This window comes from Zootoca vivipara, chromosome 5 (genome assembly GCF_965207765.1).
Source record: "Zootoca vivipara chromosome 5, rZooViv2.hap1.1, whole genome shotgun sequence".
NCBI classification, from domain to species: domain Eukaryota; kingdom Metazoa; phylum Chordata; class Lepidosauria; order Squamata; family Lacertidae; genus Zootoca; species Zootoca vivipara.
In genome coordinates, this window is record NC_142588.1 from 29503444 (window position 1) to 29519902 (window position 16459).

General features: G+C 38.4%; 1 protein-coding gene across 4 annotated transcripts in view; it reads right to left on the reverse strand.

Moving 5' to 3' along the window:
• Positions 1 to 282: 282 nt before the first annotated feature.
• Positions 283 to 16459, reverse strand: part of UBE2D1 (ubiquitin conjugating enzyme E2 D1) — a 28875-nt gene continuing 12698 nt past the window's right edge. For 3 of the 4 annotated variants that reach the window (XM_088670273.1, XM_035137948.3, XM_035137949.3), the window contains exons 2-7: positions 9275 to 9338; positions 9152 to 9183; positions 7011 to 7088; positions 5874 to 5979; positions 5450 to 5543; positions 283 to 3089 (exon numbers count right to left, since the gene is read on the reverse strand). In XM_088670273.1, coding sequence (XP_088526399.1) covers positions 3044 to 3089; positions 5450 to 5543; positions 5874 to 5979; positions 7011 to 7088; positions 9152 to 9183; positions 9275 to 9338 — 420 coding nt within the window. In that variant the 3' untranslated portion in view covers positions 283 to 3043. The remainder of the gene's footprint in view (positions 3090 to 5449; positions 5544 to 5873; positions 5980 to 7010; positions 7089 to 9151; positions 9184 to 9274; positions 9339 to 16459) is intronic. The other variant, XM_060274884.2, reaches the window with a different exon arrangement.

The following is a 16459-nucleotide window of genomic DNA, read 5'->3' on the forward strand; positions in this document are numbered from 1 at the left end:
CAAGCTATACCCTTAAGGAAAGAACCATGGGAATACAAGAGAGTTCAACACAGCTATTGAGTCACATCTTACATATTTAGAACCAGGCACTTTCAGTAATGTTTGGTTTTGCCAGCACTCCAGTACACGGCTCCAAAAGAACTCAGAGCCTCCTCTAACAGCTTGGATAGCAAAACCACACTTTCCCCCCAGGAAACAACTGCCACTTGCAAGTTTAAAGTGCTACCACTCCTTTTCTCACTCAAAAGGGTGAAGTTAAGAATAAAACTCGACACACTCGGATTCAAATCAAATCTTTATTTTCATTCAAGCCTCAGCTGACATCTTTAGGCAGAAAAATTACCACATCAGAAGTAGCTAGAAAGTACGCCTTATTTAACAACTAGAATGACTAAAGATTACACTTCAAGAATTTCAGTGATACAGAGATCCTTTGCTTTAGTCATGCCAATAGTGCCAAGTGAGGAATATACAGAGAATGAGATGGCTCAGTTAGTGCCCTCGCTAAGGCATTGTATAGTATAAACTGGTATTTGGTGGAGGGGACTGAAGCACAGACAACATTTATGCCACCATAATGGAAGCACCAGGACTGAGCAAATGTATGATACAAGGAGCGGGGCGGGGAAGGAACTTTCACAATGGATCATTTAAACAGCAAAAGAACATTTACCAGGAAATACAAAAATACTTAAGAGGGAATGCTTAACACCCTCAGAAGCTGTGGTTTAAAGTAAGCCAAGAGAATGGAGTTCTTGTCTGCTTAAAGGCGCTACGATTGGCCTGACAGTATGTAAAACCAGTCTCTGAACTTTACTTTTAAATGTCACTGAAAAGAGAGACAAGTATGGGCTCAACACATTTGTTCACAAACAATTCTCAAGAAGCAAAAATAAGAGGCTTGTTGATCTGCACCTTTTGCTCAGCCTGAAGACTTTGCATTATGGTAAGTAAATTCCTTTTTGTATGATGCATACTTCAAAGCATAGTAACATCTAAACAGTTTCAAACCAGCCTCCATATAATTTTAGCAAAGCAGAAGATTAAATGTTCTTTCACTTAACAGGCATGCAAATCAAACTACCAAATTACACAAGAGTTTATTGTAAGGGATTAAAGGACTATAAATTATTTAATCCAGGACAAGCCTATCATAAACATCTAAGACAGATAGGGGCAAAAAAGTTTGGGAAATCACTCCATCAGAATATTTTACCAAGGGGTAATTTTTTAGTATGTCAAAATGTGAATAGTTTTGCTTTTCAAGCTATGGCATCCCCTTTTTCAAGTACACTGAAGCAATCATATACTAAATTGAAACACTTATTGGCTATTTGTAGAAATGGTTTTTTTCACAGCAAGCAAAGTCACTTACAGAATGCAATGAATTTTTTTCAGTGCTTATTTCAGAAAGCTTCCATCTTATGATTGTACAGATTGAGGTAAACAACTGAAGCCTAGATGACCATTAGGATAAGTAGAGATTTATTTCCTAGGCTGTCAGAACTATCCAAGAGTTTCAAGATTAAAATGCTGAACAGGTTTTTTTTAATTATTATTTAAGTCCAGTAATACAAAAAAAATAGCCACTGGGATACTTGCCACATTTCTACCTATTCCAGTTTTGAGGTTTTTGTTTAATTGTTCCTTGGTGTAGCCAAACACTAGGACTCTATTCCCTTCTCTGAAAGGGGTCAAATGGTGTTTATGGTGGCAAAACCTCCTAGTCAAGTAAGTTGTGTTTAGTTAGAATTGCTACAGCCACAATTTACTACCTCAGAAGCAACATACTTTTTTAAAATTAAAGCACTCTTATTTGTAAAGTCCCTAAGGCTGTTTTTCTCCTTACATGCAAGGTGAAGTATACATATAATCGTTTAGAGGCATCAGCTTAGTGTGTGGAAGTATAACATCAATATATTGTTATACACGTGAGGGAGAGAAGAAGCTTCAGTGACATTTCAACATTAGTTGATATCAATTTAAGCAAGATTTGGAGATCAAAGAGAAGTTTTTGTAGTGGGTACAAGATCCAAAAACTTAGATCATATACACAACACAATGAATTTGCATGTAAAGTTATGCAACAGCTACCATAATATCAGTTCACAGCAATTTCAAACACACAGGCCAATTTCTCCCAATAGCAATTCACACATTTAACAATAACTTGATCTTTTCAGAGCAAGCACATGTAAAGGATGTGCAAGAGTTAAAGAACAGCCAAGACAAGTAGTAAAAAACACATTTTATTTATATGGAAAAGCTTCAAGTCAATTTTGTTAAAAGGTCAGAGATTATACTGCCCTTATGGGATAAAAAAGTCAGCTGTGAATAGAACAAAATTAGTTACATTTCTTTCTACAGAGTAGTGCAATTAGTTCACATTGCAATAAAATTAAGTATGCAACAGAATCAAAACCAAGTGTTTCTCCATAATCAGTATACTGAGAATTAGAGTGCAAAGTTTGTTTTAAGAAGTTTATCAGTTTATAGAGCATTCCTCTGGGGAGGAATAGTTCACTCATTTAATAGCAGTTGTATTTTTTTTTCAATACTGTGCAGAAAGTCTAAAGTGAGTTGACTTGCATGGTAAATAAAATATAGTCTATACAGTAAAAAAATACAAATTATACAATGAACTAACAAAGAATGAAATTCAAACACAGACTTACAGGACTGACATCTCAAAGACACACAGAATATCTCTCATGTAACACCTAGTTTTTCAGCAAAAATAATTTGGTTGCTCTACAACTGCATTATGGATCTTGTAGGCTGGAGACAGAGATGTCCACGTTATCTTTAAAAAAACATAATAAATGTCTTTTGCAAAGCATACAAAAAGGATAAATACTCTCATCACAGTCTTCATGTTAATTTTCGTAGTTATTTCCTTGTTCCAGAAACACACTTATATGGGTGAAAATCAAAAAGGGCTTCATGGTACACTGAAACAGTAAACTGTGCTCCATTTACTTCTAATTTTGAAAAAACCCTAGAATTTACAGTACTCTGGTATATATGAAAAAGTCTTCAAAGTTTACATTGCATATTTCTGTGTCCATTCTCTTGCATGTCTGTTGTATCTGTAAAATAAAATAAAAGTGAAAACACACAAGCTTAGCACAGTGTTGCCAACAAATTTATTCAGTGGCTTATTTAACAATCTTATTTGGTTATACGTTACTTATCTTTGCTTAGAAAACGAAGTATAGATTCAAAGGACACTTGGGCAACCTGAGCAGTGATAAGTAGGAAGCACCCATGCTCACACTTGGGCAAAAGAGCAGGTGCTGAGTAGAAAGCAAAACAGTCCATGGAGGATGCAAAGTCCTAATGTTAACACCTAAGAGTAGCAGATGGTTTTGGTGCATTTTAATGGTTCTGCATTTTATAGATATTTTAAAGTGTGTTGGTTACTGTTATGATTTTCTATTTTGTGTTTTAATATTATTATTATTATTATTATTATTATTATTATTATTATTATTATTATTTGTATATCATCCTGAAGTCTTTGGAAGGAAGGGTGATTTGGAAATGCAGCTAATAATTAATGATTTTCCGAGGCAAGAGAACCCCATGATGCACACCTATTGCTTCCATTGTATAATATCATGGCTATCTGCACACAATCAGTGTGTACATTTGCATCCTTCCTGGTCCGTCAGAGCTTAGGATACAAGCCAAATAGAGAGTTTGGCAGCCCAGCTGAGAAGCTGTGTACAGATAAAGTCACAGACTGAACATGGTGGCGTGGGATCCAATGCTAGTGGAATTTAATGGGCATGACTAATTTAGATTCATTAATTTCAATGGGTCTACTCTTGAGTTGGATTTAGTTGACTACAAAACACGAATTGCCGTGGGTGCAACAGATGGACACTAACCTGATAATGGGCAGCATCACTATGTAAGATACAGACAGGGCTGCACAGTGATTACGACAAGGGAAAATCCCAAAGTACAGGCTTTAGAGTAGCAATCTGTAACCTTTACAATGCCTTCATATTGCTACACCTCAACATCTTTCCCCCTTTCTCAGCCTTACAATTTAAGAGACGGAAGTTTACAAACTGAATTACAACAAATATTATCCAACACGTGGCAGGTTTGTTGCCATCTTCCTGAATCAAACATGTACACGAATTAGCCTAGTTACCTTCATTAGGCTGAGTACGATACTTACAGCCAGTCAAACAAGCACCTACAGTGGTACCTCTACTTATGAATAACTCTACTTACGAATGGAGCTCCGTCCGCCATCTTGGATGTGGTTTAGATAGGATTTTTTCTACTTACGAATTTTTAGATAGGGTTGCTTCTACTTACGATTTTTTTCTCCCAATGCATTCCTATGGGATTCGACTTACAAATTTTTTCGACTTACGAATGTGCGTTCAGAACACATTAAATTCATAAGTAGTGGTACCACTGTACAATAACAACCATCTCAATCTGCTCACAAACTAGGATGCCACACTGGTGAAGACAATGAACCTCTTAGCTAGTCTAAATTAGCTTAAAGTCTAGCTCAAAGCAAGGGAAGTATGAACCACAGACCAAAGATGATACGACTGAACACAGGGTCAGTTTGATGACACCCCAAAAAGTTCAATGAGGTTCTCTTCCAAACATTTGTAGGGACACAAAGGTGAGTGTCCAGAACTTTGCAAAGCAGTTTGTTATATAGAAATTGGCTCACACATTAAAGCCAAGCTGGCAGATCAGAGAACTTTAGGATAAGTAATACATCAGAAAAAAGGAAGGAACAAGGCTGACATGGTATACAAGTTAAATAATTCTACAAACTTAACTGCTGCTTCAATCTGAGGAATGCAAATTTAAAATTTTCTACTTCTGTCCTTAGTGGCCCAAGTATGCAAGATGTCAAAGTGGAATGCTGTAAACATTCTGAAGTAGTACAGTGGTACCTCGAATTACAAATTTAATCCGTTCCGAAGGCACCTTCGTAGGTCAAAAAAATTGTAAGTTGAAAAGCGCCATTGGAAACGCGATTTCCCATAGGAAAGCATTGGAAACGGAAAAAAATCGTAAGTCGAAGCAACCCCATCTAAAAATTCGTAAGTCGAAAAAACCCTATCTAAAACCGCCGTGGTTTCCGTTCGGATGTCGAGAAATTCGTAAGCGTGCGGCCATTTGCCCCACTCAGAAGTTGAAAAATTTGGATGTTGAGTCGTTCGTAAGTCGAGGTACCACTGTACAATTGTTTGTAAGCTTTTTTAAAAATCCATTTTTTTCATGCTAAAAAACACTTATGGATGATATCCAACATGAGTCCTATTCAAGAGTACACCTGCTGAAATCAATGTAGCTCCTCTGTTGCATATCACCCTATCAGAGTAGTTAAATCGTAAGTGTGTTGAGAGGGAAAGAATATCAAAACCAACTGATTCAGATTTTCAAAAAATATATCCATACTTACTTTTCCTTGTCTGACTTGTAGATTTGTGCAATATCTGGTACTAAAGGGTCATCTGGATTAGGATCACAAAGTAAAGAGCATATGGACAAAAGAACTATATTAAAAAGAAAAAAGATCAGTTAAAGAGTGTTTATGGCATGAATGTGATAGTAAAGGTCAAGACGTAGATGCAAAGTTTTTATCCTTTATAGTAATGCAGATTTTCCAACTTTTTTGAATGATATGCCTTCCAAAATAGTAGATGATGTACATGGTCACACAGCCAACGCATCTGGGTATAAGATCCTGTGGAAAACTTTGAAGATCAAACACCTCTGTCTAGATAATGGCTTCCTTTAAACTAGATGCATTTTCAGCTATAAATCATAATCAGAAACAAGGATGGTGGCGTTAAATTGGGCATAGTATTTCTCCAAATAGTTACCTTTAGATACAGTCAGAGCAGGTGACCACTGTGACCTCAGGATATCAAGACAAATACTCCCATTACTATTTATGTTTGGATGGTATATTTTTGTTGTGAATGCAATCTGCAACAGAAGAATGGTTACATATTTTTACAGAGTTCTAATCACACACACACACTGTGCTTTTGTTACTCTGTATTTTATTTCTCCATCTGACATCTCTAAAAGCCAAATACCTTGGCTTGATAACAAGTAGTGATACGTTCTGTTACACAATCTGTTACGAATGCACAAGGAGTATTAGCTATAGCTGTTCCCTGGGTAAGATGATATAAAAAAGTGCCTTATGGGCTATGTAGAACATGACAATCCAATTCATCTAGCAGCAGCTAAATGCAAGCTCCACAGAAAACATACAACCGCTTAAACAGATTTAAGCAGTAATTCCTATTTTACCTTTATACATGCAATTCTAGCAAAGTTAAGACTGTCAAAAATTAAGATTAGCAATGGGATAGCGCAAAGATGCATTAAAGCAATTTGCTTATTAAAGGAGTTACAGACCAATAGTTTTAAAAAATGCATTTGAGGAAAATGGGGTTCGTTGGAAACGTACCAAGATCAATAATGTCAGAGAAGCTCTGCATAGAGACCAATAGGTTTAGGTTTATTTAATTTATACATCATTTCCTACTAAAAAAGCCCCAAAGTGATTTACATCCAAAGTAAAGTAAAATAGTAAAATCACAAGCATGGTTAGAAATGTGTATTAACAGAATAGGCCAGATCGGTATTCCGCAAAAACCAAGTGTGCGCTTTGTACACTTCACAGAATTTCCTGCATCATGGTTACTTTACCTTTTACCTTCCATGGTCACTAAGCTGTGTGTGGAAAGAGTTCCTGGAATAAATAACTCATTTTAAGAGTTTCACAAGGCTCTCGGCTAGGCCCTCTTTAATTCTCTCTTGCTTCAATAAGTTATCTATGCTATTCTATACTGATCCTTCCAATGTATTTAGCCTCCCCAAAACAATGAATACATCAAAACAGATGTCAAACCCTATTCTACAAAGCACATGCTACATTTAATTTTCATTTATATTTGCATATTACACTTAGTTCTGAAAAGCACATATCACATTTAAAAGATTACCTTTGGTGGTTTGAATGGGTAGTCTGTTGGAAAATGTACCGTGAGAAAAAAGACTCCCCCTTGATATGCACTATCAGGCTGGAAAGCAAGCAAATTAACAAGGTAATGCTTTCATTCTTAACCAATGTCTCTCTAGTACACTTTGCCCAGGTTCAAAGCCTTAGTCCTCCTCTTCTTCAACAACAGATATAATCTGTGGCCACTACACTCCATGTTACAGGAACCCACATCATGCAGAGCATGATGCAAAAACTAAAATGTAGTATTAGGTTATCATGTAATTTTTGCAAATTCTGCTCATTTTTTTTAAAAAGAAAGTGTTTGCAGGCTCAGATCTAGTGTGTATAGAAGCATAACCCAGAAGAGGTTTCAAAGTATATTCTGCAGAAATCCCCCCTACCTGAGAAAAACAAGTTAATGAAGTTCAAAAGGCAGAGCATTGAACACATAGAAACTGAAAAATACCACAATGCTATGCACATTTGAGGGGCAGATTTAAAGTATCTTTCCCCACTTCTTTTTGATCAGGGGGATGCAGCTCAAATCACTGAATATATATATATATTGAACTCAATGGCCATATCACATAGAGAAACAAGTGTATCACTTTAAAAAACCACAACTCAGTATGTTCTTTTTAGGACACTTCTTTCTCTGCACACCTTAGACCACACACAAATTTCTGATGATATGCATCTTTTTAACTTGAGGTTTTTTAAAGCAAATAGAAATAACAGTCCATTTTATTATGAAGGCACATACCAGAAAGCATATATTAATTAGCAAATTACGATTTTGAGAACATGCCTATGTACTGTAATTCCTATCCAGATATGGCTCTATTTGTTCATATTTGATCTATCATGATATCAATACTATTTTTGTGTTGAAGATAATACAATAAAATGCAAGCTTAATGAAAATGAACTGTAATCAAGCTGAAACTTGAAAGAGAAAGGTTATAATGATTAGAAATATACAGTACTGTACTTCTTGTTACAAAGGAATATAAAAAGGGCAAATTAATTATTTCTATAAGCCATAATTATAAGCCTTGCTATTAAAATGTAACCAATATTATGAGACACTATGTGATTATGTACCAACTCTATTCTGTATCCTAACCATTAATTTTTACCCCCAATTGTCTTATATGCATTTTGATTGCAAACGGCTCTATTGTCAATACAAATACGAGTGGGGATAGAGGATAATCATTTCTAGCTCTGTGTGAAAAGCTGAGTGTTTTTGAAACAGGCTCATTTATATAGACTTTTGCTTTCAGATTTGTGTATATAACTTACACTCATGTCACAGATATTTCTCCAAAACAGAAGGTGTTCAAAAGTTTGAAATAGGAAAGACCTTTCAGTTTTATCAAGAACTTTTCAGTGTTCTGAAATAACAGAGCTGTTTCTTGCTCAGCAATAGAAATATAATCTATAATATGTGGTTATATAAACTTTCATCAGTCTGATTTTATAAATTCATTTTTATACATAATTTCTGCATGCCTTATGGTTTACTAAAAGAACACTTGTCTGAAGGCAGCTGCTGGACTGGGAAAGTAGTACATTTACGTAAAACAATGTATGACTTCATAGTACAGGAATGTGAATTAGGGAATTCTGAAATAGGGATTACTCTGCCACAGCTGGATATAAACCCAGTACGGTAGTAGATTGATCACAAATAAAACACCAGTGGTCCTTGAACCCATCTTTGTTAGCTCACTTGCTATTCCACATAGCTCTCCACTACCATAGGTCTCTGCACTCCCATCTGTTGGCCCTATTTGTTACAGTCTTTGCACTTATCTCTTATATGAAAAACATGATTCTGGCTTTAAAAGCAAACAGTACCTTGGCTTAGTGTTCCTGAATGGCTTAATCTCCAGCCCAGCTCTAGAGTTTATTTTTTAATTCCCTATGTTGGCCAACATGTATAAAGTGTGATAGTGTCTCTCTCATTGTGTATAAAGTACATCTCTGGTCCACAAATAACCACAATCTATTTCCTTCTCACATATGATTCTACGATCTAGAAAACACTGACATCTATTATCTAGAATACAGAAATCCATTAAAGCTTATTACTGAAGAGGAATCAGAAGATTAGTTATGTATAAATTGCATACTTACAGGTCCCATAATTGTTGCTTGCCAATGGAACACTGAAAAACACAAAATATTATTCACCTTCTTAAGTGTTTAAGCATAACAAAATAGGCAAAAGTATCTTGCCATCAACTATAAAGATCTTACAGTCATCTCCAACAGGTCCTGCCGAACAGTGTGCAGGTGGGTCACGTTGCAGATCACTTAGCTCCTACAGGAAACATGAAAACATTTGCAATGTTACTTAAACAAACCCAAGATTAATTATCCAAATGTGGATCCTCTTTAGGTTTGATCAAGTGCTCCCACAATTTACAACAAAAAGGAAAGAAAAATTTCAATGAAGACAGAGTTTTCCAAATACAATGACAACCAATTCAGCATTCAGCGCTACAATTAAATTAGGCGGCTGATCACCGTACTTTACTGCATATAATTTACGCTTCATTTCCATTAATGTTATTCAAGAAGAGAGTACGCATTCCACAATATATCAGTTCTCAAATGGGAAAAACCTGATGTAGGACATTGGTAAGTGGACTTGAAACTCAAGTTGACCACAATATTAGTCTGTGATTTGCAAACAGGAACAAACAATGCACTGTTATCAAAGCATTTTTATTCTGCTCTTCAGCCAAAAAGGTTCCCAGAATGGCTTACAATAAATGGTGCAGAATGCCAGACAGAATGATCCCTCCTCTCCTTCCTCCATGTGCTATTCTGGGGGTTCCTTCTCTGTGTGTAACGTATCATTCCATTCCAAAGCCCAAACAGTAACCTCCATTTCTTTTCCACAATATGAATTTCCCCTTTCAAACTTCTGCTTAATTACGATTTACCAAATGAAGCTTGAAACGCTGTGGTTAAGCTCTCTCCTCACTAACCATGTCTGTTGAGGTCTAATGTGGGTGCCCTTCTAACTACCGTCAGCAGCAGGCACCATGATCAATGATGATGGAAGTTGTAGTCCAGCAACATCTGGAGGGCACCACATTGATGAGCCCTGGTCTAGCACAAACATGGGGAACCTCAGACCCTCCATTGCACCCACAGGTACTTTTCCCTGGTTGGAGTATGTCCTTTAACTGCATCTTGCTAGCCTAAATTAAGGTGTGTGTGTGTGTGTGTGTGTGTGTGTGTGTGTGTGTGTGTTGCATGTGTGTGCACCTGCTCTGCTCACTTTTGCTTCCACAAGGAATTCGGTGTTTGGATTGAAAAAGATTCCTAGTTAGGGCCATCGGCGAATGTCTGCCCTCACAGATATTCAAAAGAGCACTGATCAGGTTTTTGTGTTCTCAGCCGAATATAGGGAAGAGGCAGTCTCTTGAGTACATTTTAGCATCATCACTTTAGGTTTTTAAGTTCTCGGTGTTACTTGCTGATCACGTAGATGTGCAATTTTCAATTAGCTGAATTCTCTGCACATCATTTTTGAAGGTGCCATTCATAGGGATGTTGCAGCTGACTTCAATTCTCCAGAATACTGCTCTGGACATTTTGCTCACCCACTGCAAACATAAGTTTAATGAGTTACTGGTGGCATGCAAAATAGTTGGTTTGGATATGTGGTTCACCAACCAGTGGTTGATGAGCAGCAGGAAGGTGAGCAAACATAACACCATGCCATCCATGGGTTCATCTTGATTGGTACAAAATAGATTTCTAGCTATGCTTGAGGGAAAAAAATCACAGTTCAGGATTGTTCACATGAACATTTCTTCTGGGACTATTCATTCGAGCAGAGCATATAGAAGGCATGGATGGAAGTGGTAACTCAGTATCCTGGAACTGTTTGCATTGGCCTCACTGGCATATGTAGGACTCACATGGGACTTTGCTGGATAACTTATGGCAGGCATCCCCAAACTGCGGCAAATACAATATTAGGCAAGTTTGACAGTCTCAAGGTTTTTAGCTTTGTTTACCAAATACAAGTAAAGTGAACATGCTAAATTATATCACTCTCTAGAACAGGCATCCCCAAACTGCAGCCCTCCAGATGTTTTGGCCTACAACTCCCATGAACCCTAGCTAACAGGACCTGTGGTCAGGGATGATGGGAATTGTAGTCCAAAACACCTGGAGGGCCGAAGTTTGGGGATGCCTGACTTATGGTATAATGTGGAACATGCAGGATTTGGAGCAGAGAACCCCATAGGAGTGGAAGCTTTTCGTAGCATTGCTTGCACAGGTATTGAGCACCAGCAGGTGAAAAGAATCTTGCCACCCCTGAATGACATGTTTCTGGGCTTCAACCAAGTACAGTAGGTTTTTAGAGAAGCGAACAATTTTAGGGATGTTTGGTTTCATCTGAAGCTGGAAACTGTAAAGATGTCTTCCCTCTGCCTCGATTTCTGCTGCTTTGTTTAAGAGCTTGCTGGCTTCAATGTTTATGACTCATGGTGCTTGGAAATCTGACACTTGTGGATCCTCTCCTGAACTGGTAATATCTGGCTTTGCACATATAACTTGTTCTCCCCTCTCAGTGAAACCTGAGCCACTTAGATTAAAAAGGGAACTGCACTTCCAAAAGATTTTGCCATTGGTTTATTCGGACAAGTGTACACTTGAATGACCTCACTGGACTGGCATGCAACTCGTTTCTCTGAATAAAATTAGTTGCAAGTAGATAGGTGAGAGCTCTTTTCTGAAGGTCAAGGAAATTATTATGTGAGCGTAACATGCCAGCTACTATATTCAGATAACAGAGCCAATAGTTTCCCCAAGATTGTTTAGAGAAGGCTGGCTGCCATTTGGAAAAACAGGATTCTTCAAAATAATTTAAATAAGTATGAGAGAAGTGCAAATTAATGAAGGGTCCTCACATCAAATTTTGTCAGGCTTATACATGTCCTGCTCACCTATGGTAATTAAGCATCACTCCCAGCTGACCAAATAGGGAAGCTTTTACAAACTGGGTATGATATAGCCAAAGCTGAGTACTGTACTTTATTTTCTTTTATTCCAATGATAGTCTCTAGTTTAAATCAACAGAAATACTTAACTTTCGTTCATTGTACACCGAGGTACCACTGTAATTGCTGAATGTGCCTTAGAATCATAGAATAAGAGACCACAAGGGCCATCCAGTCCAACCCCCTGCCAAGCAGGAAACACCATCAAAGCATTCGTGACATATGCCTGTCAAGCCTCTGCTTAAAGACCTCCAAAGAAGGAGACTCCACCACACTCCTTGGTAGAAAATTCCACTGCCGAACAGCTCTTACTGTCAGGAAAACAGCTCTTACTTTCAGGCAGCTCTTACTGCCTTGTGATAGCAAATGTGCTGCCTTTTGAACTGAAGCTAACTAGACGGGGAGGAAGGGAGAATTAGGGGGTTGGGAAACCTTTAAAATAGTTTAAATAACTATTCACTAATGTTGCTGGTGATGACAGTGCTGTTATCTTTTGTAATTATAGCACTGCCTGAAACTCAGTCTTGATGCTGTTTGTTACAAATTATGCTAGTCTTCTAAACTCTTGTCATGACATTCGGTTCCAAATTTAGCACTGCCTTTCGGGCAAGAAAGACTTTAACTACTGGCGGTACAGCTCTTTGAACGGGTGCTGTTAATTTAAAAAATAATTCCCAACTGCTGCCATATTGTGACATAGCAAAGAGGAAACTAGTTTGCATCAAGGTGAGTACAGAGATGATAAATAAAAACTGAGGGATCGTATCATTTTCCATATAACATTACAAACAGTAAATTTGAAAAAAGGGTTAGCTGTGCATAAACCATTGATTTCAATGGCCCTCCTCTGAGTAGGATACCACACAGATTGTGGGGAAATGTAATGCTAAACAGCGAAGGTGTAAATTTTGACTAACACTATGCTAGGAGAAATTGCTCCTTTTTATAAATATTATAGAAAAGTGGTGCTCATTCATAATGGTACATGAACTTGAAAACAATACTATATATAAAGGCAACTCACCAATTCCAATCGGAACCTGAATAAGCACATTTTTTTCTGCATTGGGCTTAATAGTTAATATACACTAAGAAGCACCTTTCAGCCGAGGACTGATTTGTACATCAAAATTAACCATTTATTTTTGAGTAGCCGATGGGCATGAACAATTTGTCATGAGGGAAAGTACTGTACTGTAATGGATTTTTAGAATCAAAATGCCTATTCAAGGAAATAGCTCCTGTGATGTTTCATGAGCTTAGAGATGCGAGCGGAAAGGAGGCAGCTAGCAGAGTTAGGGAGAGGCACAGAGTCTGCCAGCAGGCTCCCTACCTCCTTGCAGAAACAGCTGGTTCCAAGAGGCTATTATTCTGGGAGGATAAGGCCTTGTTGAGGCTTTCTACCACCTGCCTGAGTGCCTGCAGGTGCTCAGGGCATCCCCAAACCATCACACCTTGCACTGGTGCTGGTGCAGGCTGCCCTGAAGGGGTGATACCAAAGCACTCCCCCCCCCCCTTTGGGTTGCATCTTTAGGATATGTTGAGTACAAGGGTTCACCCTCTTTTAATCATTTTGTAGGTTTCATGTGCTGTATTTGCTTGTCTTTTCCTAGTGGGTTGTCATGTTCCCTCTTTAAGGCCAGATGGTACTTCCCCCTTTTCCAGGGAATCATTCATCACTCCCTAAGACCCACCCAATCAACTCTCTATGCTTAGCTTTAAGAAGCCAAGACAGGCAAGGCTCAAGGTGGCAGGCTGCAATAATCCAAGCTGATCCAGTACAAATGGAAGAGGCAATGATCTGGATGCCTCAATTAGACGTGCTCTAACTGTGGCTCTCAAAACAACCCAAAAATCAGAGCCATCTTGTCCCTTAAGTGCCCTGCAAAGTTGCCCCAGGAACCTTTCCAGATTGTAGCAATGGAAGACGGTTTTGTATGACGAGAGCCGTCTTGTGGTGTCACCCATGCTACATCTAGGCAAAGCTGCTGGGAGTTGTCATCAGATTTTGAATTAAGTGCCAACAATATGCAGACTACACTCAACTCTGTCTCTGTGTTCCATCTGAATCGGGAGAGGTGGTTGATAAACTGTATATGGAAAAATAAACTGAAGTGGAATCCTGAGAATCCGAAGTGTTTTGTGTCCCAAGTTCTCACGTCCAGGAGGTGGGGACACAGCCTGTTCTGGCCAGGCCTGCACTCCCCTGGTGTGCAGCAACGCAAATACTCCTCAATTCAACACTGCCAATGGATGCTCAGGTAGTCTTGATGGCTAGGAGTGCTTTTTTTGACCTCCAACCAGATCGCCAGCTACGGCTCCTTTCGGAGAGGAATGACTTGCTCACTGTACGCCATGCTCAGGTGTCTTCCAGACTGAACTATTGTAACGCACTCTCTCTGTGGCCGTCCTTGAAGAAGACTCAGAAACTTCAATTGGTCCAAAATGCAGCAGCCAGATTTAGATATCACATAACCCCTGTTTTAATACAGCTGTGTTGGCTGCCAGTTTGTTTCTGGGCAAAATTCAAAATGCTCACATTATTGTTTAAAGCCCTAAATCACTTAGGACCCAAATGAAGGAAAGACCACTTCCTTCCCTACAGATGCTCTCTGGTGTTAAGATCAGCAGAGGAAGGCCGCTCCATAGTTCAACCCCCCTATCAGAAGCCTAGGATGGGGCAGAAGAGGGCATTGTCTAAAACTAGGTCATATGCCTCGCTCTCCACTGAGGTGCATCTGGCAACTCCAGTATAAAGTTTTCTGCAAATGCTGAAGACACACCTCTTTCCCGCGGCCTTTGACTCCCCCGATGTATATTGTTGGAACCCACCCTATTTTTGTGACTGTACGTTGTTTAAAATGTTTTGTATTTTAAATTGTTGAAACCTGCCTTGGCACCTAAGCACAATTAACTTTGGATTCAACCTCATAATCAAACCAATGAACTGAGATCAGCACTGATACAGTATCCTGGAACTTAACAAGACAAACTCTACATTCCATCCTATTGGTCATACGATCTGTTTATGCCAACTAACCAACAGGTTTTCTAAATTGGATATTCAGTTTTTCCAAGGTTTCAGGTGCTTTTTGCAAAATAGTCACCAGGGGATTCACTGGGAAATTGTGGCCAAACAAGTGGTACTTGTTTATTTTTCTTTCATCATGACTCCCGTTTCAATTATGCTTTCAAAGCCATTGAGTGGTTCACAATGAAGAAATAAGCCACATTGAAAAGATGTTCTCTGCTTAACGAATCACCAGGTAATTTTGTTATATACTTTCATAGAAGAGCACTGGTGGGATCTTCTTTACCTCTTATGCTTCCACAGACAGAGGATGAGTTTGACTATTTTCATAATGCTTGAGAGTCTGTTTTTTAAAAGGATGACACAGCAGCTGATTTAGATGATTTATCATGAGTAGGATCATTTTTGCAAAAATATGAGTGTGTTCTGGTCCTTGCCTGCTTCTAAACACTCACAATAAGAAAAAACAGCATTTAAAAATTGTTCTAGGTCTATACCTATCACTTCTTTGCTCCTTTCCCCATACTGTACTACAGCTATCTTCTTGACCCACATTTGAATCCAAACTGGATGCTTTCTTTGGAGGAAATGGTGTAACACTTTCAGCTGAATTCTCATCACCAAGGGCTTCAGTTTCTATCTCCCCATGCACACACTTTTGATAAAAATGACAGCAGTGGTGTTTGTTTTGTCACCATGTTAGTGCTGCTACTTGTGCCTGGGTTAGCTATAATTCCTGCTCAGAATCCTCTTATCTGACACTGGAGTCGGTCTGTCTGACACAAGCAAGGAGCCCTATGCACTGCCCTGAAAACAAGTAATTGGTTATTTTGCTCCTACAAGCTGAAGTGATGGACAACACCTTGGATGGCTTTAAAAGAATTAGACATATTTATGGAGGATGAGGATATCAATCTCCATGTTGTACAGTATGCCTCTGAATGCCAGTTGTTGGGAATCACAAGCAGGGAGAGTGATCCTGCACTTAGGTGCTGCTTAGGAGCTTCCCATAGGCACCTGACTGGTAACCATGAGAAAAGGATAATAGACTAGATGGGCCTTTGGCCGTATCAAGCTGGGTTATTCTTATGTCATCAGCTGTGTTAACTGCAAACCCCCAGTTTTGGTATTCCATCAAAACCTATGCCAAAGTTTTTTGCTCGTTTTGTGTCACAAGGATGGGATTTTGTGTTGCAAATGACATACCCAGTGGTGGGTCCTAAGAAAGAAAATCAGGACTATTTCACACATAATAATCAAATGCATTTCACTATAATAAGTGACTTCTGGCATGAATAATTATTTGCAAATACTGTATACTTTCCAGAAATATTTCATGGATTCAAATATTCCTTCATAATCCTGATAAGAATAGCTTGAATGAAT